This window comes from Natator depressus, chromosome 14 (genome assembly GCF_965152275.1).
Source record: "Natator depressus isolate rNatDep1 chromosome 14, rNatDep2.hap1, whole genome shotgun sequence".
Taxonomy (NCBI): Eukaryota; Metazoa; Chordata; order Testudines; family Cheloniidae; genus Natator; species Natator depressus.
In genome coordinates, this window is record NC_134247.1 from 1,114,027 (window position 1) to 1,138,138 (window position 24,112).

General features: G+C 47.4%; 1 protein-coding gene and 1 pseudogene across 3 annotated transcripts in view; both read left to right on the forward strand.

Moving 5' to 3' along the window:
* The first annotated feature begins 3,120 nt into the window (after nucleotides 1-3,120).
* PGS1 (phosphatidylglycerophosphate synthase 1) overlaps nucleotides 3,121-24,112 on the forward strand; it is a 48,030-nt gene continuing 27,038 nt past the window's right edge. For all 3 annotated transcript variants that reach the window (XM_074971475.1, XM_074971473.1, XM_074971474.1), the window contains exons 1-7: nucleotides 3,121-3,290; nucleotides 12,322-12,511; nucleotides 13,482-13,559; nucleotides 14,691-14,790; nucleotides 15,538-15,727; nucleotides 16,304-16,482; nucleotides 19,831-20,364. In XM_074971475.1, coding sequence (XP_074827576.1) covers nucleotides 3,121-3,290; nucleotides 12,322-12,511; nucleotides 13,482-13,559; nucleotides 14,691-14,790; nucleotides 15,538-15,727; nucleotides 16,304-16,482; nucleotides 19,831-20,364 — 1,441 coding nt within the window. The remainder of the gene's footprint in view (nucleotides 3,291-12,321; nucleotides 12,512-13,481; nucleotides 13,560-14,690; nucleotides 14,791-15,537; nucleotides 15,728-16,303; nucleotides 16,483-19,830; nucleotides 20,365-24,112) is intronic.
* LOC141998217 (large ribosomal subunit protein eL34-like) lies at nucleotides 4,108-4,492 on the forward strand (annotated as a pseudogene).

Below are 24,112 nucleotides of genomic sequence, written 5' to 3' on the forward strand. Positions count from 1 at the left end.
ATGTTAGTCTGTATTCGCAAAAAGAAAAGGAGTACTTGTGGCACCTTAGAGACTAACCAATTTATTAGAGCATAAGCTTTCGTGAGCTACAGCTCACTTCATCGGATGCATACTGTGGAAAGTACAGAAGATCTTTTTATACACACAAACCATGAAAAAATGGGTGTTTACCACTACAAAAGGTTTTCTCTCCCCCCACCCCACTCTCCTGCTGGTAAAACTGGGAAGCGACCGGTCACATCCTCACATTCCAAACATTGAAAGAAGGTGCTATTGGGCTGTTAGGAATACAATCCTGTCCTGATAGTGCCTATCACCTCCAGAGAAAGGGAAGTGCCTAGAAAATGTAAAAGGAAACTTAGTTTGATAGCATCCTGTCTAGCAAGAACTCACTTATCAATAGCTGAGATGTGAAATCCTCACTTCTGTATTGTTTTGTCATCATAGTTCCTACTTTGCTATTCTTTGTCTGTATAATCTCTGTCTGGTTCTGTGATTGTTCCTGTCTGCTGTATAATTAATTTTGCTGGGTGTAAACTAATTAAGGTGGTGGGATATAATTGGTTACATAATCATGTTACAATATGTTAGGATTGGTTAGTTAAATTTCAGGAAAATGATTGGTTAAGGTATAGCTAAGCAGAACTCAAGTTTTACTATATAGTCTGCAGTCAATCAGGAAGTGGGGGGGGTAGGTCGGTGGGGGAGATGGGAACAGGGGTAAGGAAATTGGAATCATGTTTTGCTAAAGGGGGAAATGGGAACAGGGAATGGGGGTAAGGAAATTGGAGTCTTGTTTTGCTAAAAGGGGAAATGGGAACAGGGAATGGGGGTAAGGAAATTGGAATCATGTTTGGCTAAGGGCAGGAATGGGAACAGGGACACAGGTGTAAGAGTTGGGAAGAGGGACACTAAGGAAGGAAACTGGAATCATGCTTGCTGGAAGTTCACCCCAATAAACATCGAATTGTTTGCACCTTTGGACTTCGGGTATTGTTGCTCTCTGTTCATGCGAGAAGGACCAGGGAAGTAAGTGGGTGAAGGAATAAGCCCCCTAACAGTAGTCATGGACTGATATGGGACTGGGGGCAGAGAAGTCTGAGTATGTGTCTCCCATAGACCTTGGCAGGAGACTACACTTAAAAGAAAGAGTCTCTGAAGTTTTGGAGCTGAATCACAGAAGTTTTTCACTGTGTTGATAAGCCTGTTTTTTCTAAAATCCCCTCTAAATCCTTAAGTGGGTTCGATTTTGATCCTCAGACTCTGCTTTGGATTTGCTCTTTTCTGAACTTGCACAGGTGAATCTGCTACTCCCTTTGGTTTCTGAAGGGCTCTGGAGAGTCAGAAGGCTCCAAGAGTAATATAACTCTTTAATATAGCACAGTTCCTAGTGGTCTTACCGGGGAGCGGGAGAGAAATACGCCTTGTTGACTTATGTGGGAAAGTGGCCAATTATGGCCCCCCAGAAGAACCCCAGTCCAAATTTGGGCAGCAGTAATGTGCAGGACATGTGCACACACAGTAAATCTAGCTTTGAGGATGGGACTCCAGCAGCTGACTGCTGATTCTAGTGTCCAGCTGCCAGATATGGCAGAGACAATGGTAGGGTACGAGGAAAGCCAAAACTATGCTTTGATTTAAAACAAAATTAAAAGTTGGTTTTGGTCAAATACTCAGGGGCATAAGCCAGATGGGGCCTAAATCTAAAAGCCAACGGGCAGGGTGTCTTTCCGGTTGTTGTTTGTGTTGGTTTTGCCTTGGGGGTGAATCGCAGACACTTTGGCAGCAGCAGCAGCCCTAACTCAGGATTTCCTGCTTTTTCTGAATCAGTCAGTATCCATGGTCACTGTAAAGAGCCCAGCAGTTCCTTACAAAAGTGTCTTACTGTGGAGAGATTTTCATTCTGTGGTTTCAATACAGGGAATGTTCAGACATGCTGCCCCAAGCAATATTGTATTCTGCTTGTTTATTTGGAAAATGGTGAGGGGATTGAAAGGGAAGATTTAGAGGCTGGCATGGCCCTGAAGTGGCCAGGCATTCTGGCTGTGGCACTCAGAAGACGGACAAAGATCTCAGGATCCATGCTGAGCCCCTTGGAGATCAATGGTGACAATGCAGCACAGATGAGTAGGGTTTCAAGACATTTTTGTTTGACTTGTAATGCTCAGCATTCACGTTCACACCTCCATCTTCTATGTGAACCCTTTCATACTTCTGGGCCCAATTCAGCATTTGTGATGTAGGTAAAACTGCCACAAATTTCAATAGGAGTTTTGTCTGTGTAATAACTGCAAGGTCATGTACATCTGCCTCCCTTCAGCACAGACACCGTGGTCCTGCTGTAAACCCACTACCCAGGCATGCAAACCAACTTTCCTGTACCTAGAAAGCAGTGAACGATGCATTATTATTAAAAGTGCCTTCCGTGTGCTTAGCACTGTGTAGCAAGACAGTCCGTACCCCAGTGACCTGGCAATCTGGAAGACAAAGAAAGACAAGGTGCACTGGGAATCCCCGGAGGAATGCTACCTTGTTGCCAGACAGGGTGTGGCACCATTATCGGCCCAAGAGGTTCTGAGCACAGGGAAGGTGCATGATCATTCCCCGCAGCAGGGAGTTCCACAGGTTAGGTGCCTGGCCTGGGAAGGTCTGTCGTCCGCACCCACGAGCTTCCCCACGCTGGCCAAGCGCCGTCACGGCCTGGCAGGCAGGCGGGTCCCGGACTCTTCCCCGGGCAGTCAGGCCCGGGCCCGCGCAGGACCCCGGGCCGGCCCCTGGCGTCGCCAGGCGGAGCGCGCCGCCCAGGGCCGAGGCGGCCACGGCGCCCGCAGTGCTGGGCCCGTCGAAGGGGCTCGGCCGCCTGCCAGGCCTCGCCTTCCCGTGACCGGTCTCCGGGCCCCTCCGCCTCACGCCCGCCGCGCCCTGACGCCGCTGCCGCCGCCGGGTGACGCCGCGGCAGGCGGCCCCGGTGCGCCGGGGGATGGAACCAGGCGCCCGAGCCGGGCCTGGCTGCGCCGGAGGGGCCGTGTCCGTGCCTCGCACCCCAAATAAAGTTTTCGCTTTTGAAGTCGGTGGCTTGCTCGTCCCGCGGCGGCCGGAAGCGGAAGTGGCGAGGTTTCCATGGCGGCGGCCGGAAGCGGAAGCAGCGTAGTCTCCATGGCGGCGGCCGGCGGTCCCGCGTTGTGGCGGCGGCTCTTGGGCCTGCTTCCTCACGGGAGGCTGGGCCTGGCCGCGCTGCTCGGGCGCCTCTCGGACCGTCTGTCCCTCGGCCGGGACCGGCGCTCCCGGAGGTAAGGGTGGCCCCTTCCCCGCCCGCCCTGGCCGCGCGTCGCCGCGGGGCTCAGCCGGGCCCGCCTCGCCCAGCGGCCTGCAGCGGGTGCCCGGCGCTGGGCGCCGCCCGCCGGCTCCTGGGGCGGGGCGGGGCGGGGCGGCCGGACGCAGCAGGCAGCCCAAGGGCGCGTTGGGTAGGCAATGCGGGGGGAGGGCACGTGCCACCTCCGGCCCCCTCCCGGCCGCCAGGCCGTGTCTGAGGTGCCCAGGGACCACGGGGATGGCACGTGTTAATAAGGCTACGATTTTATCACGGGGAGCGCGAATGTGAATGAAGTCTGTGAAAACTTGGAACTGGCTGTGAAAGCGCATTTGATTTGGCCCCCAGACTGAGCAGCACTGCAGCCTGGCGCTCGGGGTCGCAGTGTCGCTCAGGGTTGCCTTGCCCACCCTTCTGCCTCCGTTTATGGAGGGGAAGACCAGCCACACCTGAGTGGCTCTGTGACCCCATGTGCCAGGTTGCAACACCCGGAGCAGAGAGCCGGGCCCAGCCCTGTTGGACAGGAGCTGCTTCTGGGCAGTGGTCTCGCTCTCCAACACTGCCCTTTCTGTGACTTGACTTTTTTTCCTCACAACTCTGCTGGGAAATTTACTAAACATTTTTGTGTCAAAATCATAGCCTTAGTTATAAGCATCTGAACAGAAAGAAATGCAGACACTGAGTGTATTTGAAGCCTTAACTGATCCTCTGGAGTGCAGAGTAGTCCAGAAACCTGAGGAGACCATTCTTTGTTATGACGCTGCTGATGCTTGCTGTCCCTCTTCCGGTCCCGGCGAGACCAGATATAATAAATGGTTCAGCATCTGACATACCGTCGTAGCTTGTCCTACAACAGGAGCCTCCAATAAGACTAGGCTGTCCCAGACACCAGGTAACAGGATTGTTTACCTTTACACTAAGAAAGTTGGCAAGGCACCAAAGTCTGCATGTGGTGTGTGTCCAGGAAGACTTCGTGGTGTTCGTGCTGTGCACCCTAAAGTCCTTACGAGGTTGTCAAAAACAAAGAAGCATGTTAGCAGAGCCTGTGGCGGTTCCATGTGTGCTAAATGTGTCCGTGACAGAATCAAACGAGCTTTCCTTATTGAGGAGCAGAAGATTGTTGTAAAAGTGTTGAAGGCACAAGCACAGAATCAGAAATCTAAGTGAATCTCTTTGTATTTTTTGCCTAATAAATGAAAATTCAACTTAAAAAAAAAAATAAACAGAAATTTGTAGCGCCAGTGATTATGCAAACTAATGGGTGATCAGAAAAGAACGACTTCTCTTTGAAACTCTAAAAGGATCTGGTTGTTTTGTTCTACAGATCAGTGTTTGTTTTATCTGGCATGTGTGTTCCTGCTCCTGATCTCCATCTCTGGAGCTTCTAAACTCAGTATCGTCTCAAATTCCAAATCTACGCATAGCTAGCAAAAGTTCCTCTAGAGCAGGGCAGAATAATTTAGTGATCTCTTTGGACTCCCAGGTTTGACCTACTCCATGGCATCTCCAACTCTCTTTCATTCTGTGGATTCCTTGGTAAAACTTGCCTTCCATTCGCAACAGCCCATTCCCCCAGTTATTAAATTCTTTCCTTCGTCAGACCACCAGGAAGCCCAATTTGAGAACTACTGGCCTAATCTTGTGGAAGGTGACTTTCTCTGGAGAGATCAAGAAAAGGAAATTGAATTTAGGAAAGCTTATGCCTGATTTCGGTTGGAATCTTGTTTGGATTCTTGAGCAAATATTTAGTTTTAAAAGAAGTTACAATACTGTACCACTTTCAGCCAATCCAAAAACAAATCTGCTAGATTCTGCATTGTCACAGTCTCTTGAGGTCTTGTTGTTTTCAGAGGAGCCTTCTGTTATTGAACCACAGCCCTCCCCCACCCCCCAATAGGAATGCAAAGTCTCAGGATATAAATTATTACTGAGAGGAATTGTAACTGCAGCATTCACAGAGCACAGGCCAACTGCCTGACTGTATATGTCACAGTTTTGAAACAAAGCCATTAAGCAATTACCTTTTTTCTGGCACCATGTATGTCTTATTACCCTGCTTTCTGAGATTTTTCATCTGGGATAATTCTATGCACAGTCTCCAAATCTGATTCATATTAAGAAAAATCAGAATTCCTTATATCCTCAAATTATAAGGGAGGCTTCCAGTTTTCTTTAATTTCTTCATTTGCCCTGAAGTTGGGTACAGCATTTTGTGTCTGTATCTTTAACATTTTTGCATGTAAATTAAGTATAAAGAAGTGATTGCTGAATTAGAGCCATGTTGTGGTTCATCCTCTACCCCTTTGCACTCTTGTGTTGGAGCATAAGATGGTCACATGCTGCACTTTATTCTGGGCAGATTGCATACTGATGTTCCAAGCTCTGCAGCCATAAATTCTTGTAGAATACCATATAGTGTGCTATTCTCAAGTTCAGATGAACTTTGACTTTAGCAGAAATCTCCTGCTGATAATGCTCTGCAGTTAGCTTATCAGGGACGGAAAAGCTCCTCACTAAAAATGTTGGCACTTGTACAATAGGAGTGTAGTTTATAAAATGTTTAAACAGTAACACTCGCCAGCTGGCCACTTACACAAGATGTGTGGGCATCCTTGGGAGATACATGACAGAAGGCTACATTTCCTTCATTCATCCACTAAATGGAGGCATCAGATAGGATGAACCTTGCTGAAGACTGTTGCTTTTTTTTAACGTGTGATGTCATATTTTGTAGTAACTGGTGAGTTTGTTACTTTTCCACCAGTGTCTTTCTGTTAGATACCTACACCATCCAGTTGGAGGCTGAGTGCCAGTACGAGTAATAACTGCTGCTAAATACATTGGAGCTCTTTTTAGAAGATGCTGAATGATGATGCCTTTTTGCAGTGTACAGTAATTTTAAAGTCTTTAAATTATCTTGGATAGTTGTGAGTCTTGCGTTATTTGGGAAAGACCATTTGCTGCTGGTATTACAGGAAGTTTGTTACATTCTCATAACTACTTGACCTTGTCTCCGCAGATGTTCTGACTGTTCTGTTCTCACCAATTCACTTGGGTACAGTAAAACTTACTTAAAGATTTATTATCAAGAGATGGCGAACGAGTTCCTTATTCAAAAGCTGTCCCCACCTCTCAGCCGAGGGGCCGAGAGGTGGGGGCAGCTTTTGAATAAGGAACTCGTTGTTCGCCATCTCTTGATACTTAAAACTTAAAGATTTATTAAGTGGCAGCCAAGCCACAATTTCTGTTGCCAATTTCCATGAAGAATCAATTGCTGAAAAAGTGGTTGGATGCATTAAATCTGGTTCGCAAAGCAACTCCAGTATTAGCTGCCCATGTTGTCTCCTGGGCAAAAGGGTGCAGAGCTCTTTCTTCTATTTAGTCTACTTAATTCCTGGTATTTTTAATATAGTAAGTTATGTTTGGGGAGGGGTATCTTCTTATCCTGTGAATCATTGAAACTTTCATTTCACTTAACAAAATTGTCATAATTATCTCATGGTGGTGTTTTGTTTTCTAATAGTACAACTTTTACAGTGTGAGCCAATGCATACATGACTTTTTTTCATTTTACAACCTGTGTGCTGCTTTACCCTCTCTTGTCCCCTGGCATCTTCTTTTACTGATACTTTTCTAGTGGGTGGGAGGTGAGCAGCAGCCTGACCTGTGAGTGCTGACGTGACCTCACAGACTCCAGTGAGAGTGTGGCTTGCTTCTCTCCTCCATGGACTTAAAAACAGAGAAAGCAAGAGTCTGGGAAGAAAAGAACAGGCCATATGTTTAGCATCACACTGCTGCTTGGTCTTGGCAGTTCAAAGAAGTTCCTCTCAAGCTTCTCTGCTTGTTGGCTGCGTCAGTGTTTTAACTACAAAATCAATTTTCAGACTCAGCCATTGACCCATAAAGCTCTGCAAAAAGAAACAGTGTATACCCAAGTGCTGAATTTCAAGGCAAGAGCAATTTGCAGATCCCACTGTGTGGTGACTTCTGTGTGGGTGAAAGGACTGAGCTGGATTCTGCAGTTTCAGTTCATTTCCTGTACTGCAGCTGAGGTTTTACAGTGAATCGTAGCTTCTGAGTTCCCTCTAGTATGTACAAGTCTGCATGACAAAACCACAATTCTTAAAAATAGAATGTCCAGAAAAACTCCCATCTATAAATAGGGAATGGATTTTATCCAGAAAAGATTCAGTTTGACCTCTGCTAGTTCTGGTTTCTTTTTTCAGATTAATTAGTCATTGTTTGTGGACAGACTTGAAAGCTTTTTCCGTCTGTTCTTGGACACTCTCGGTTTGTTGGAAATGTGGGTTCTTGTGGTTTCTCTTAACTTAGGGTTCTGATGGCTGTATGTGCAGAATGTTTTTGGGATGATTTGCAGGTAGTTAAGCCGCTTGAGTATTTTCAGTGGTCTGTGGGTAGAGGTATCTGCTTCCAAACACTGTTGCTAGTTACAGTTGACTAGTGCCAAACTTATATTCACTTTGAAGGGTTTTGTAGCCCCAATTATAAAATCCTGCAGTTTCCACATCAAATACATTATAAACACCAAATTTGACTTATAAACTTATGTCAAATGCACTTACACATTTTATTTTTAAATCTTAGAGGCATCAAAGAAGATTACAAAGGGTAACCAATGCCTATCAACACACACAGAGAACCGGGCATAAAATACAGTCTTTCCCACAGTGACAGTGGTTTCCAGAAGAGTATTTATTGAGGGTTTTTTATGGAGGGGTGTAGTTTAATTTCTGTCTTCAGATTTTCTGCAGTGAAACAACTTCCTTGAAATCTCAAAAATGCTATTGAAAAATTTCCTTTTGAAACTTGATTCTAGGCCGTTGTCATGTTATTTGGGAAATGCAGTTTGCTTCAGGCTTGGCCATCAGTCTAGTGAAGAAAATATTGATCCTCAGGTGTATGAATCACTAGTTGCTGTCATGTTGCATGTAAAATTTGCTGTCACCACCTCATATGGAATAATTGTAGGGGTCAATAAATAATAACAGTAGGGGAAAATTAGTATGGGGAAACCAGTTTTTGCAAACTGGACACCATCAAATTAGGCCTGAATAAAGACTGGGAGTGGATGGGTCATTACAAAAACTAATTTCCCCATACTATTTCTCCCTACTGTTACTCACACCTTCTTGTCAACTGTTTGAAATGGGCCACCCTCATTACCACTACAAAAGTGATTTTTCCTTCCTTGGTATTCTACTGTTGAGAATAGCCTACTTCTACTTTAATTGAATTGTCTCGTTAACACTGACCCCCCACTTGGTAAGGCAACTCCCATCTTTTCATGTACTGTGTATATATACCTGCTACTGTATTTTCCACTCCATGTATCCGATGAAGTGGGTTTTAGCCCTCGAAAGCTAATGCCCAAATAAATTTGTTAGTCTCTAAGGTGCCCCAAGGACTCCTGATTGTTTTTAGTGATAAGTCTGTTGCCATCACAGTGTCTTTCTGCTCAGCTTATATCCATGTAGGTCACTCTGCAGGACATAGTAAGCAAAGACCTCCTGTGTGCTTGCATGGTGCTGCTCAGCTCCTGTAGGATGCAGGTGGATAACTTAAAAAACAACAACCCTTAAAAATGCATTTCATGTAGGTAGCTGCTTTTGGAAATGGCTAGGGAAGTGCTTTAAAATGCCTTTTCTTTAGGGAAGGTTTCCATTCCTCTTCAAGATCAAATTACTGCTGTTCAAAGTTCAGTCCGCATGATCTGCTAGGAATTATTATACAGGCTGACTCCATTGTCACTGCCTATTCATCGCAAACTGTTGGATTTTCTGGGAAATGCAGCTGCAAACTGGCTTTTATGCAAGGGCTTTTGCAAACCTTGTGAAGATTCAGTGTTTTATCATGAAGTAAATAAGTGAAATCATCTTATCTTCCTGGAACCTGTGGTCATTTTGGCTTTGGATGGTGGTAAAACTGAAGAGTTCCTCATAAAATTCTGGTAATACTCAAGTGGATTTTCTTTGTATGAGATGACGGCGTGTGTCAGGGCAGATCAAAATTACAGGGTTGCATGTTGGCCCTGAGGGACCAACCATTCCTCAGAGATATGAGGAGCAGGCACGGTTCTTTGTGTGTAAATGTCCTATTCCTGTAACTTGGACTAATAGTTTTGGTTTGAGCAGTCATTTCCCAGCTCTGTAGATGAAGTTCAGTGACTTGTTTTTCCATTCCTGGATCTCTCCTTGGATGCCACTGCTAATTGTGCTGAATTGTGTGGTGGCTTTGTGATATGGACAAACTTCCATGAAGGGTCAGTGTGTGACCTGCCTGTGGCCCATTCAGAATTTCACTCTCGGTCTCAAAAGGGGAAAGGATAGTTCACTCACCCCCCCTCCCCATGCCAGTTATCTGTCCCTCCGCACCCCAAAAACAAAAACAAACCTGCAGCTCTGAGAAATGGGCCTTCTCCCAAATGGCTCTCAAGAGGAGGAAGTTTGAATTGTTCTTTGAGACTTTTTTTTTGTAAAAATGTTTCCTGCAACTCATTTTCCAGTTACACTTTGCAGCTTCAGTGAGTGAAACCTTAACTTCCTCCTTCCAATCCCTTACGCTCTGCGTGACACTGTATGTTAGCTGCAGTTTCTTCCCATTCAGCTTTCAGCTCCTATATTTTGTCTGAGGCATACTTCAGAACTTGGCAGCTTTCTCTGGGTTTTTCAGTGAGGGGAGTTCCTGGATTGTGGTGGTTGTGGCTTGCAGCATTATGCATTCAGTAGCTTTGCTAGGACTGGTGTTGGGTGCTTTGTGTGTTCTACATTTTGTTCTGGATCAGTCCTGAAGTACTTGGTTTATTAAAAATGTGGATTCAAAAATGTGTCTTAAAGGTCACACACAGTTGTGAAAGCTGTTATAAAGCTCTTGGATTGGATTATAAGAAGTGTGTGCTTGGGGGAAACACAAATCAGAGTGGCTATAACAGAACAGGAAACAACGTTTGGTCACAAGGGAGCTGATGTTTGTGTAGTAAAGGCAGTGTTGAGGAGTGATTTGTCCCAGGGTTGGCAGAGAGCATAAAGAGAGCCTTTGGAAAGCTGAGTTAGAATGGGGCGTCCTAGGTGTTAGCACCCTCCATTTGTTACTCTAGCGCGGGGTGGCCAAACTTTTTTTGGCCTGAGGGCCACATCAAGATTCCGAAACAGTATGGCGGGCCAGGTAGGGAAGGCTGTGCCTCCCCAAACAGCCTGGCCTCCGCCCTCTCCCGCTCTCTCCTCCCCCCCCCCCCCCGACTGCCTCCCTCAGAACCTCCGACCCATCCACCCCCCCCCCGACCCCACCCCCTATCCAACGCCTTTGCTCCCTGTCCCCTGACTGCCCCAACCCCTGTCCACATCCCCGCCTGCTGACAGGCCCCGTCGGTACTCCCACGCCTATCCAACCGCTCCCTGTCCCCTGACTGCCCCCCAGAATCCCCTCCCCCTTATCCAACCCCCCTGCTCCCCGCCCCCTTACCATACCGCTCAGAGCACCAGGACTGGCGGCTACGCCGCCCAGTCAGAGCCAGCTGTGCTGTCATGCTGACTGGCAGGAGCTCACAGCCCCGCCGCCCAGAGCGCTGGTGGCATGGCGAGCTGAGGCTGTGGGGGAGGGGGGACAGCAGGGGAGGGGCCAGGGGCTAGCCTCCCCAGCTGGGAGATCAAGGGCAGGGCAGAACGGTCCCGCGGGCCGTAGTTTGCCCACCTCTACTCTAGCGTTTCTTTCTGCTCTCAGTGCCATTCATTGTCTGTCTTCCTCTTTTTGCATGTCTGCTCTGCTGCCCCTCAGGGAGCCTCTCCCTTTGTGGAATCCAGGGGAGTCACTGATGTTCAGGTCTGCCTTCCTCTATCTTTTGCTCCTAGCTTTCTGCTTCCACATGTAGCTCTGGTGAGCCTGGTGTGACGGACAGAGGTGAAAGGGAGTCTTAACATCAGTGAGATGTGTAATGCTGCAGGCGCACTTGCATAGACTTATAGACTTTATAGCCAGAATGGACCATCATGATCATCTAGGCTGACATCCTGCATATTGCAGGCCACAGACACTTACCCACCCCTTCTGTAATAGACCACTAACCTCTGGCTGAGTTACTGAAGTCCTCAAATCATGATTTAAAGACTTCAAGTTACAGAGACTCCACCATTTACACTAGTTTAAACCGGCAAGTGACCCATGCTACAATGGAAGGTGAAAACCCCTGAGGGTCTCTGCCATTCTGATCCAAGAGGAAATTCCTTCCCGACTCCAAATATGGCGATCAGTTAAACTCTGAGAATGTAGGCAAGACCAACCAGCCATACCCCTGAGAAAGAATTCTCTGTAGTAACTCTGAGTCCTCCCCATCTGGTGTCCCATCACCAACCTTTGGAGATATTTTCTGCTAGCAGTCACAGATTGGCTACGTGCTATTGTAGGCAGTCTTATCATACCATCCCCTCCATATATTTATCAAGCTTGAAACCAGTTAGGTTTATTGCCCGCACAGCTCCCGTTGGAAGGGTGTTCCAGAGCTCACTCCTCTGATGGTTAGAAACCTTCATCTAATTTCAAGCCTGAACTTGTTGATGGCCAGTTTCTATCCATTTGTTCTTGTGTCCCCATTGGCATTTAACTTAAGTAACTCCTCTCCCTCCCTGGTATTTATCCTTCTGATGTATTTATAGAGAGCAATCGGATCTCCCTGTAGCCTTTGTTTGATTAGGCTAAACAAGCCACGCTCTTTGAGTCTCCTCTCCTAAGGTAGGTTTTCCATTCCTCAGATCACTCTAGTCACCCTTCTCTGCACCTGTTGCAGTTTGAATGAATCTTTTTTAAACATGTGGGACCAGAACTGCACATAGTATTCCAGATGAGGTCTCCCCAGTGCCTTGTGTAACAGCACTAACACTTCCCTGTCTCTACTGGAAATACCTCGCCTGATGCACCCTTTGCTCGTGAACCTGGACGGTGTTTGTAGGAAACTGCAATTCCATCATGCAGAATTCCTCAATCTGTTTTTCCTTTGCCAGATCATCATGGCTGCTGCTGGCCCCATTGCTCACCCCTGTGGTTCCTCAGGTCACAGCCCCATCATTCTGCGTTTGTCCCGAGGGTGCGCACAGGTTCCAGTGGATCAGGAACCTGGTTCCAGAGTTTGCGGTCTCCAGCTCTCGCATCCGGGTGCTCTCATCCCCAACTGAATTCTATGAACTCATGAAGGTGAGTTGTGTGCTTCCAGCATGCATGTGGGGAGGTGGTGGCAGCTGTTAATGTGACTGGTATGCAGGTTCCATAATGTATCTCTCCTCAGATATGCAACAGGGCTGGAAGGAGAATTTCCTCGTTCAGTTTGATTGTTTGGATCTTGTCAAGTTAAAATTAGCAACCCTACATTTCAGAAATGCTCAAATGTAGGGATGAGGAGTTCTTAAAATGACAGTGTTAGGATTGCCTTATGACTTGTAAGTTATTGGGGAACAGGATTGGCCAGACCAGGGGTACCAGTGAATGAGTCAGTAGGACCTCCAGGAGCTTCCACAGACAGGCCTTCCTTTGTAAAGTCAGTGCTGGAGGAGAGATGCTACTGGCAAATGCCACACTTAACTTCCGTGTGGGACAAGTGGGGAAGGTGAAAGCACCCAGAGGCATAGGCGCTGACTCCGTGGGTGCTCCAGGGCTGGAGCACCCATGGGAAAAAAATGGTGGGTGCTTAGCATCCACCAGTAGCCCCCCTATCAACGCCTCTCCTTCTCCACAGTGCCTCCCGCCCACCTGCGACCCCACGGATCAGCATCTCCCCCTCCCAGTGCTTGCTGCAGATCAGCTGTTTTGTGGCATCAGGAGGCGCTTCAGGGGAAGGAGTGTGGGCACAGCGTGCTTGTGGGAAGGGTAGAGCTGGGCGGGAAGAGGCGGAACGGGAAGATGCAGGGGTGGGGCGGGGCATTGGGGGAAGGGGTGCAGAATAAAAATAAATACTTGGGTAACACTGAAGGAGGGAAAGGCATACCCCTCTAAAGTGGCTGAAGTTAAATCTGTCCCATCAGGGAGCTCTGCTGCTTGTCTGTGGCTTAATTCTGTAGCTGCCAGGGCTACGAAAGGGATTTGGTGTTCTCTGCAGAACCAAGAGTGTTTATGAAATCACAGCTCAGCATTTGAACATGCACTTGTTTTCCCCTTCCACTGTCCTCAGGAACAGATAAAGGCAGCCAAGCAGCGAGTAGTGGTGGCTTCGCTGTACCTCGGAACAGGACTCCTAGAACAGGAGCTGGTAAGTGTGGATGGATGCTTGAAAAAATACCTACTTGGATAGGTGCCCCGTGCATTGACCTTTGCTTTAGCTGGAGTGGGGGGTCCATCTGAGCGCCTGGACTCAGACTTTGCCTATGCTTCCATCCTCTTGCTCGGGAGCCTTTCAACATGGCTCCAGACTGCACATGGGGCTTGGCATGCAGAAAGGGCACCTGAAGGATAGGCTCAGGGAATGTGTGGTGTAAACTTATTACTGATCTCAGGAACTGTCACACATGCCATGAATCTGGATGGGTAATGGGGTTAAAAGTTATTGGCACAGTTTCTGCATATTTTCTCCTACCGTGGGGTTGCTGGTACCCACACACTAGCACTTGCTTTCAAAAGAGTGGAAGTAGTTTTAGTGATGCTAATGTGGTAGTCTGTATCGTGTGTCCCCTGTGTACTGCATACGGGTGCAGTGAGTGTGATCTGTGTGTGTACAGCTTCTTGTCAGCCTGTCGTAGCGAGGGGGAGGTCTCTGTTTTGCCTCATGTTGCTTTACCTTCTCTGCTCCCTGCCTTTCCCCACTGGAAACAAGGCTTTTCTCTGCAAAGAGCTCTGAGCAGAAATCTCGAGCCCTGAAATGATTCTGTAGCTTGAAATACAAATTCCACCATGAGGACAAGTCCAGCAGGTGGGCAGATTATCTTGGATGTTGATTTGTTTGGCTTCCTCTGTAACTGATTTAAGACTTGTACACAGGACTTTAATCTGCTCATAATAGGAGCAGGATAGGCTCTGCAGCTCACAGGAACTGCCCCTCCCCTTTGGATGGCAGTGGAAGTCTCTGATCTAGGAGTGAGGCTGGGTGACTCTCTGCTGTGTGTAACTAGAGTTCAGAGGCCTGAATCGTGGCTTTGTGTGCAGACAAAATCTGTACCCTCGTTATTTCTGATGCCCCAGATGACGTTAGTGCTTTATATATTTAAAAAAAAGAGACAGGGTCACTGTCCCAAAGAGGTTAGGTCTAAATTAGAAAGATTGATGACTGGAAAAGATTCATAGAGAGGCACGCAGGCTTTCCCAGCAACTGGCTCCCTGGGTTGTACAATCCAGAGTGTAGGTTCACTTACTCTGGGTAATGTGCAGTGTGACTGTTTCCCCTCAGGTGGATTGCATAGAAGAAACTCTGGAGAGGTCACTGCAGGCAAGTGGGCCCTCGGACTTCAGAGTTTCCATTCTCCTAGATTTCACAAGGGGATCTCGAGGTAGGTATTATGGGGTGTCCCTCCCCCTGCCCACTTCCCAGGCTCGTTTCAGCAAGCTAACTGGATTGGTCAGATGAGCTTGGAGGTCCGTGCTCTAAAAAATAGCTTATCGGACCCAAAGGTTTAAAACCTGCTCTCTTCTAAAACCAGCTCTGTTTTGCTGTGAGCCACAAGTCATCAAAATACAGTAGCTTTGTATTCTCAGGTAACTTTCCAACATGGTAGTATTACTTCAGAAAATAAATGATGGGAACGTTAAAATAGCTGAGCCAAATCCTGCCCTCAGTTACACCCAAGCAACCCCACCAACTCCAGTTCCTGTGTCAGTGGAATTTGCTCCACCCCCAGCCCTGTTTTCTGCTCCTTCACCTTGTAAAGGAGGGTTGGAGTTGGCAGAAGTGGTGGTGGTGTAAATCCTCACTCCAGTTCAGTTAGTGTTACATGCAGCCAGGTGAAGAAGCATGAGTGTGACCATCATGCTAAATAGTTTATAAAGCCCACTCACCAGTGGCCTTGGAATGCTGGTTACATCATGATAACATTAATATAAAATGCAAATAAATCCTCTCTTAAAACAAGAAACCCTCTCAAAATGTCAAGCAAATAAAGCAACAGATCCTAGGGAAGGCAGCTTCCAGCTTGGGGGAGGGGGATCTGTTTTGCCCTCTTGTTGGGGTCCTGGCTGGCAGATTTGGTGGTGTGGTAGAAAAGTGGCTCCATGTATAACTATTCCCATCTGTGTCTCAGGCAGAAAGAACTCTCGAACCATGTTACTTCCACTGCTGAGAAGGTTTCCAGAGCAAGTCCGTGTATCCCTCTTCCACACTCCAAATCTGCGTGGGTTTCTCAAATGCTTAATCCCTGAGCGTTTCAACGAAACCATCGGGCTGCAGCACATCAAGGTTTACCTCTTTGATGATAACGTGATCCTGAGTGGGTGAGTTCTGCCTCTGTCCATCCTTATAAGTATTCTGTGCCCCATTTGGGAGAGGGGGTGTGCCTGTTTTCCTGACTAGGGTTACAGAGAGAGATCCAGTCAGGGGTGTGGTAAAGAAGCAGCACTGTTAGATCTGAGAATGCACATTACTGGTCTTGAGACACATGCTGACAGCATTGTTTTCATTTGGAACCTGCTCACGCCTTAGTGAGCACTATGGTGTTGCAACTGTCACAGGATTCAGAGGGAAATTTCTTGCTTTTGTGGATCTCTTCCACATTAGCTGCACAGAGTTAGGGAGCTGCATTGTAAGCTGTTTGGGACGGTCATCTTGTTCTGTGTTTGTACAGTGCCTAGCACAATGGTGTCCAGGTCCATGAATAGGGCTCCTAGGTGCTAGGATAATACAAAAAATAAATATCACTCTTGTTGGGGAATGTTCTTTAAAAAGTGAAATCAGGGCATTTTGTATTGTAATTCTGCAGCTGTAACTAGGCCTGTGCAATGAGATATGTGATGAGGACCATGTGGTTGTACTCTTTATCCTGGCATTCTTACCCTCCTCTCCTCCGCCAGTGCAAACTTGAGTGACTCGTACTTCACCAATCGGCAGGACCGCTATGTGTTCCTACAGGACTCTCGCGAGATCGCAGATTTCTTCACTGAACTAGTGGATGCAATTGGAGATGTGTCGCTGCACTTACAGCCAGATGATACAGTCCAGATGATGGAGGGGATGGTGCATCCTTACCAAGGTATGATAGTCATCTGACCTGTAATATGAGGGTGATGTGGCCCAGATGAAGGAGGGAATAACAATGGGAAGGGATGGGTGGGGGTGGGTCTGACTCCAATACTTTATGGATCACTGAGGGCTTGATGTTGGTCAGCTGGGTGTGGGGAATCCCCTTCCATCCCACTTGTTGCAAAACCAAGATTACTAGGAATTGCCAGACTGGATCTGCCCAGAGGTCTGTCTAGTCCAGTATCTTGTCTCTGACAGCGGCCAATACTAGCTGCTTCAGAGGAAGACGCAAGGAACCGCAGAAGTCAATTATAGAATAACCAGCCCGTAGGGTGCATTTCTTCCTAACCCCACTAGTTAGTAATTGATTTAGGCCCTGAAGCAAGACGGACTGTATCCTTTCCAAGATTCTTAGCTATATTAGTATAGTTCCCTATAAATATCTTGAGGGCGTGTATGACTCCAGTCTGTTTTCAGTGAATAGTATTTTGCAATCAGATGTGTTCCTGGCTTTCAGATAAGTGCCCAACTGGAAGGAGGCAGGGACCCTATGGTGGAGGAATGGGCAGATGGTGTGGGGGGAGGAGAATATTTCAGATGACATGTGGTACTCTGGTAACAGGGTATGTGTGTGTGGGTAAAGCTTATGCTGTGGGAAGTTATTGCACAGTGCATTGTCCAGAGGATTGGACCCCTGTGTCTTAGGGAAGCAGTACTAAACACAAGTCAGTGTCCAGTACAAGGCACACAGGGCTGTTGCCATCTTCCAAGTGGAAGCCTAGTTCAAGAACTGCCAACTAGCAAAGCTGCTTCCTGGCAGCAGGGTGTCTGAAATGTCAGTAACATTCCGATGTGGTGCTTCCAAAGCTAAATGTAATAGAAGTAGATGGATCCAGTGAGCAATGACAACCCTCCAGCAGACTCATTTTGTGTGGGATAATCCTGGAGGCAAACATGCCTGATACAGAACCAAGCCCTTCTTGGGTTTTAGCTGGGAGCTTCTTTTTGGCAGGTAGCATGCAAATATTTGTCTGCTGTGTCTAATCAGATAAATGGTCTTTTCCAAGTGTAAAAGAGCAGCATCTAGGCAACTAGTCAGTGGGGTGTTAGACCTGTGAATGATAAACACACTAAGAGGCCTAACACCCCACTGACTAGTTGTCTAGACACAGCTCTTTTACACTTGGAAACCTTGCTTCCAATGGGGATAGATTACTTTAGTGCTTGAGCTAGTTTGATTCAGTCCTTTCTAGTTGTTTGGAGCAAGTATACACCCTCTGGGCCCTGCCAACCTTCATCAGCTTGCTTTACAGGTTGGTCCCTGCTAGGAGTCTGGGACTAATTTTTAAGCCCAAGAGAGAAGCCTAAGCATTCTTCAGTGGGTAGTTAGTGTTAAATGGCTATATTAAATGTAGTGTGTAGCTCCCAGAATGGTGGTAGCAAAGGGTGCTTTCAGCTCATCCTGCCCACTATGACGTAGAAGATGGGCCAAACCTACCAAAGGAGGATCAAAAGGAAATGTCTCTCTTGAACGAAGGATGCACGTCTCCTTACTTTGTAGCTCCCTGTTATCTTCCAGACTTGCTTGAGAGGCCAACTGTTAGTGCTTATTGTTGCTGTTCCTAAACTGGGCAGCAGGGGTCACTGAAAGTGACCTAAGGGTCACCCTCCCCTTGAGAGAGGAACAGTCCATGTCAGCAGCTGTTTAATGTTTCTTCCCCAGCCCATGGGGATCTGGGAACTGCTCTTCTGCTTAGGGGCATGTTGTTCTGCACCACTACAGGGTGGAGAATATCAGACGTGGGGAACTGAGTGAAATCAAAGGGAGGAGACGCTCTGAATTGAGCCACGTTGAAGTACTGTAGGCGGGCCTTCATCCATACGACATGATGTGGTTGTGTCTCTGGGTGTGTGTGTAATGGGTGACAGTGCTGTCTGGTGGGGATGTAGAGGGCGCTCTTGCATTTCATGTAAATTTGCTGAGTCAAATCATTGGCTCTAGGTAATGGGATTCAGCAGGAGAGGAAGGTGGAACAAACGTGTCTCCTTCACAAACCCACAATTCAAATTGCAAATTGAGATTCATAGATACACCATAGGCTTGTTGCGGCTGCACATGTGTGTTTTCCCAGTTCTAGTCCCAGCAGAAGAGACTGGAGATCCCTTTGTTATAAAGTACAGTAGAAAGTTGCTGTGATCCTTTGGCTGGAGCAAATTTCAGTCCCTAAGAAAAGTCCCAGTCTGATTCAGAAGGGATTGTTCTGCTCTGCAGTGAAGTTGTGGGTGGTGTATCAGGTCTGTATCTGGCACAAACAGGATTCTGCAGTGCACTCTTGGTAAACAGCCCTTTACAGGCACTCAAATACCACAGTGAGGGGTGCGGTGTAAGAACCTGAGCAGAATAGGGTGGCATCAATTGAGTACTGTCCTGTGGGGCCAGATGGGGCTAGTGTCTGCAGCTTGCAAGCGACAGAGAACCTTTTGTACAAAAGTAAATGAGTGGCTCTTAGTTCCCTCTGGCATTTGCCTAAAATCCCCATCTGGAAATTCTGGTGGCACTTGATTCCTGAGGTTTTTTTCCAGAAGGTCCCCCACTAAACTACTTATGCAAATAGATAGACTGTGCAAATATAGGTTGCCTTTGGAACATTCCAGTCCTCTTCAGAGGACAGCTGTGGTGCATAGCTTTCAAGGACAACCATTCTGCCCCAGCCCTGCTCGTAGCCTTTTCATTTCCCACTGAGCATGAAGCTGCTGCCCATGTTCAGGCCTTACTTCTGTGAAGGCTGACTACTACTCCCTCTGTCGTGTGCTGCCCTAGCTGTGGTAATGTCCACATTTCTGTCTTGGAGAGGCAGCAGATTATGCAGTCTCCATGGGGATGGTCTCTTTGGGTTGCTTCCACTGTGGTCCTTCTGTGTGTAGTTTCCCTACTACATAGCTCTGTATCAGTGATACTCAGACCTCAGTGGTTGAGGAGCCAAACTAGAAAACAACATTACCCAAAAGAGCCACAGGAGTGTGAATTCATTGCTTCATTTACCGTAGAGCCATGTAGTCCTATTTAAACAGCATGCCAGGGAACTAGTTAGATTTTATATTACATATATTATTCTCACAGCAAAGTGACTGACCAAGCATTATTATTTTATCAATTACAATTGGTTAATAACATAGTAAAAGCCTCCTGATTGGTTAATAACTTAGATTGGTTAATAATGAAATCACACCGTGATTTCGTATCATGGGCTGCAAAGAACCGCAGGAGACCCATTAAAGAGCCACTGGCAGCTCGCGAGCCTCAGCCTGAGTGTCACAGCTCTATATCTTCTGTTAGTCATTCCTTGTTTTCACTCAGGAGACAAGACGACATATTGTGAAGTGGCAAATAGGAGAGTAATGAAAGTGATCAACGCTGCCAGGACACGACAAGAACTCCACACGCAGACTTTTCATGGGAGGAGATCAGAAGGAGATCCGTTATTGCCCCAGCAAAACCCTGATGCAGGAGGGGACCAAAAAACAGAACCGGACACCTGGATTTATCCACTAATTCAAATGAAACCCTTTGGGATTCAAATAGACGAGATAGTCACAGAGACGTTGCTGACAGAGGCAGAGCGAGGTGCCAGAATACACCTCACCACTGGTTACTTCAACCTCACGCAAGCCTACATGGATCTCGTTCTGAGCACCAGAGCAGAGTATCAGATTCTGCTGGCCTCACCGGAGGTGAATGGGTTCTTTGGTGCCAAAGGGGTGGCAGGTGCCATTCCTGCTGCCTATGTTTACATTGAGCATCAGTTTTACAGCGAGGTGTGCTGCCTTGGCCAGCAAGACAGGGTCCAACTGCGGGAGTACTACAGGAACGGATGGACTTTCCACGCTAAAGGTGAGACAGCCTGTCCTTAGGAGGCCTTCTGTAGAGAGATTGAAGGTTAGCATAGATACAGAGCATCAGGCCAGTGAGAGGCTGGGTGCGTGCTTCGTCCAGTTCTAAGCCATATATCCCTGTCAAACATACTAGGTCCAAAAGATGCATAAATCTGGATGGTTCAGGGGACTGAAGATGGAAATTGGTCTCTCATCTCTAGGATTCTGGTTCAGGTCCGGTCCAGTCCTAAGTCAGTAGTGACTAGAAGCAATTATTATTTAACAGTTCTTAATTATTGGGTAGAATACTCATACTTTGAGTAGAAGTCAAGGATGGACTGAGCTCCCCGCTCCTCTGAGCTGGCCTCTTCATAGAAGTTTAGGGTAGAGGAATCATAGTGTAGGGAAATCATGCACTGTATTAAATTACAAAATTACTTTACCTCTCACAGACATGTGGGTGGGGGGGAAGAGAGTGGTTCAGACTACACTTGGTGGGGGGGAAGAGGCATCTGGTTCTGCTCATGATAGTGGTAGCAGTTCTGATTCATAGTTTCTCAGTTTCCTGTTGCATTGATCTAACCCATTTACAGAACAGGAAGTGATGCAATTAGTCCTGTTGTAAGGATGTGAAAGGGATTGGAGTGCAGGAAATTGGCAGGATCTTCAGTGTAAACAGGAGCCACAGTGACCCAGGAGTGACTCCAATGTTCTGGGGTATCTAGGGGATGCATCCCTGACCATCTTTACAAACCTAACGGAGGGCTGGAGGTATATAGGAGCATTTCCCTCTGTTGTACAAGAGAGTTCAGCACACAGAGAACAGCATGGCAGAATATGTAGAGATGAGTAGGCAAATGCATATGTGACCACTTAAAGGAAGTCCCTGAGAGAATGCTTCCAGAGGGCCCCTGCGAGGAGTCATGTGCCAACCCATGTGGCCACAGTAGTTTCTGAGCAGTAGTGGGTAGTTGCGGGCATGGCCGATTCCCCCAAGTCCAACACTGCTCAGACTGGGGCATAAATTCCCCACTTCAGTTCCTCTGTAGTCTCCTGCCAGAGCAGTGAGACCCATACTTACCTGCTCTCCAAGTAGTTATACGTACGTAGTTGTAAATTGTTTGTGATTCATGAATAGTTTTCATAGTTGAGTGTTGGTAGGAAGTCTGTTTAATTGTTGTGTGCTTTCGTACGTAGGACTGCTGTGTGTGGAGTTGAGCTCACCACTTTGCAAACAGCTTTTCTGTCTCTCTAGGTTGTTATACAGCTCTATCCCATAGCATCTGACCTTCTCACAAATATTCATGACTTATCCTTGAAGCATCCCTGTGCTGTAGGAAAGTATTATACCCATCTTGCACATGGGAAATATAGGCCCAGAGAGATTAAGCCACGGTCACACAGGAAATCTTTGATATCCCTGCTATTCAAGTCCTTGCTTTCACTCAGCTCTGCTGATGGCCTTCAACCCCAATGCACAGCACCCGCTGCTATTCCAGTCGTCGTCAAGTAAAGCTGGCAGTTTTGCCAGGTCATGTGGTGGGACACCCTCCCCTCGAGACAACTACAGGGTCACTGCATGCAAGATCTCATCTGGTGTTAATGTTTGTTTGCAGAGTCAGCTTTGCACTCTGCTGAGGGGCCTGCTAATCATCTGCAGCATAAATCCAATTAGAACAGAGGAACGGTGCGGCTAGTCCCTTGAGCCAGTGCTTTTGGAGAATGTCTGCCTGTCTGAAGACACTGGCTGTTAATGATTGTGGGAATGGCACTATCTACCCTGGTTCCTGCAGGGCTGCTCGGAAGAGGGTTCAGAGGTGGTGGAAGAGGAAGCTGCTGACTAAGGCCTTCCCTTGACTAACAAATGTGTGTTTTTCCACATCTGTGCTATCGGTGGTGGGAGCATTAGTGAAGACAGCTGCAGACCTTTTTACCAGCATGTCCTCTAACCTGTGTATGCAATACCTATGCCACATTGCTTGTAATACCTGTGCAGGAGAATGCTTACAGATGGGCCTAGAGCAGATGCATCCGTTCGGAAGAACCTGAGCCTGCTTGCCTGGGAAGTGGTGGGTGTTTTGGATTCCAGGAATTACATGCTCAGGTGTCTATAGAATACTCATGCTGCTGGACAATGTAAGTCTGCAAGTGGGATTCCCCAGGGCAGACATAGAGTGAGCTAGGAAGGAGTGCATTGCTTTTCCAATGTTCCTGGGGAGCAGTTCTTTACCACATGGGATTTGTCTTTTTAGAGAAAAGCCAAAGCCTTTCCATGCACCTTAGAGGTTGATTTGTTATGTTATCATATGTGCAGGAGCAAAGGAGTCTTACTGAGCTTCAGCAGGACCAGTGCTGGGGAAGATGTAAACCTGAAGAAACGTGGTGTGTCAGCCATTTAGATCTTGTTTTCCCTTCTGAGTGCTAGAGGGCCCATCTGCAGTCCCCATTTCTGGTATAGTTTGCCCTTTGGCTGACGTGTGATTCACCTGACTTGTTCTTCTGTGACCCCCGGCAGCAGAATGATGCTCAGGACTGCAAATGGGCTGAAAGGGGGGAAGCAGGAGGGGACCTCAGAGACAGAGTTTGAAATAATCAAGCATAGAGTTTGGGTCTTGGAACAGGGTGTGGGATCAACCCCAATTCTCCCTGCTTCTCAGCAGCAGCTGCGCATCTTGCTTCCTTTGTCAGCTTTCAGAGGAAGGCACCCTTTAATCTCTCATAGGACCTGACTCTTCTATGCTATCGTGTTTTGGCCATGCAAGCCCTGGTTAAACACTTGGGGTCCATACAGACAATGCTGCACAAGCTTTCCCACTGCTGTTGTGGTTGAACTTGTCCTGAGTAAGGCTAAGTGCTCTTACATCTTGCACAGTTGCAGCGCCAGTGTGCATGGAAAATGTCAGTTTTGTACCTAAGGAGATTTCCATGGCCCGTGTCTGAGAGCAAACACACAGTGGTGGCAGTTCCTGACCTGGTGAGATGAGGAGCTGTTGTCTCCTGCTCCAGTGTCAGGAGATCGGGTGCCAGGTGGGTGTCCTTTGGGACCCAGATGAAGATGCTTTATTGCCACTGAATGAGGATTGGGAAACTCTGCCTTTCCCCTCCTGGAAAAGTGAGTCATTGTGTGAGCAAACTCCTCCTGGCACAGTCACAAAGCCAAGGCCACAACAAGGGCTGCAGGGTTCCCTCCCTTGGCTACATGAGAGAGGGAGGTGACTATATTCTCCCCTTAGTCACTACCCCAGCTTGGCAGGTGGGTTCCTGACATCACTTTCTTGCCCCAACCCCAGCTCTAGATCCGTTATGTGCTGTTACCAGACCAGCCCTATCTGGGAATCTGCTCTAGTAAATCAAAAATGATTGTGGGAAGTGCTGAATCTCTGCATAGTTCATGTGTTTCTTTGTGGATTTCAGGGGCTCCCTGTGTGGACAGTGTCCAGAAATTCCTACCAGGCCCAGTGGGTGTGGTAGGCATGGGGAGAAGCCTCTCATTGGGCTGTGGTATGGGCAGCTGCCATTCTTGAACTGGAAGGTGTAACTGAAAGTGGCATGGGGGAGGCTGCTGGCTTTGTGGTGCTGTGGGGGTGGGGAGTATGTTACAGGAACAGGCGGTGAATCGGCAGCCTCTTACTCAAGGCATTCTTGGAAGTGCTCTTGGTCTGAATTAGGAAACCTGCATCTATTCAGGGACTAGGTGGTTTTTAAGCTATAGCTTCTCTGCTGTGTTCTTTGTGTGACTTGTGGGCTGGGAAAATGCATCTGTTGTT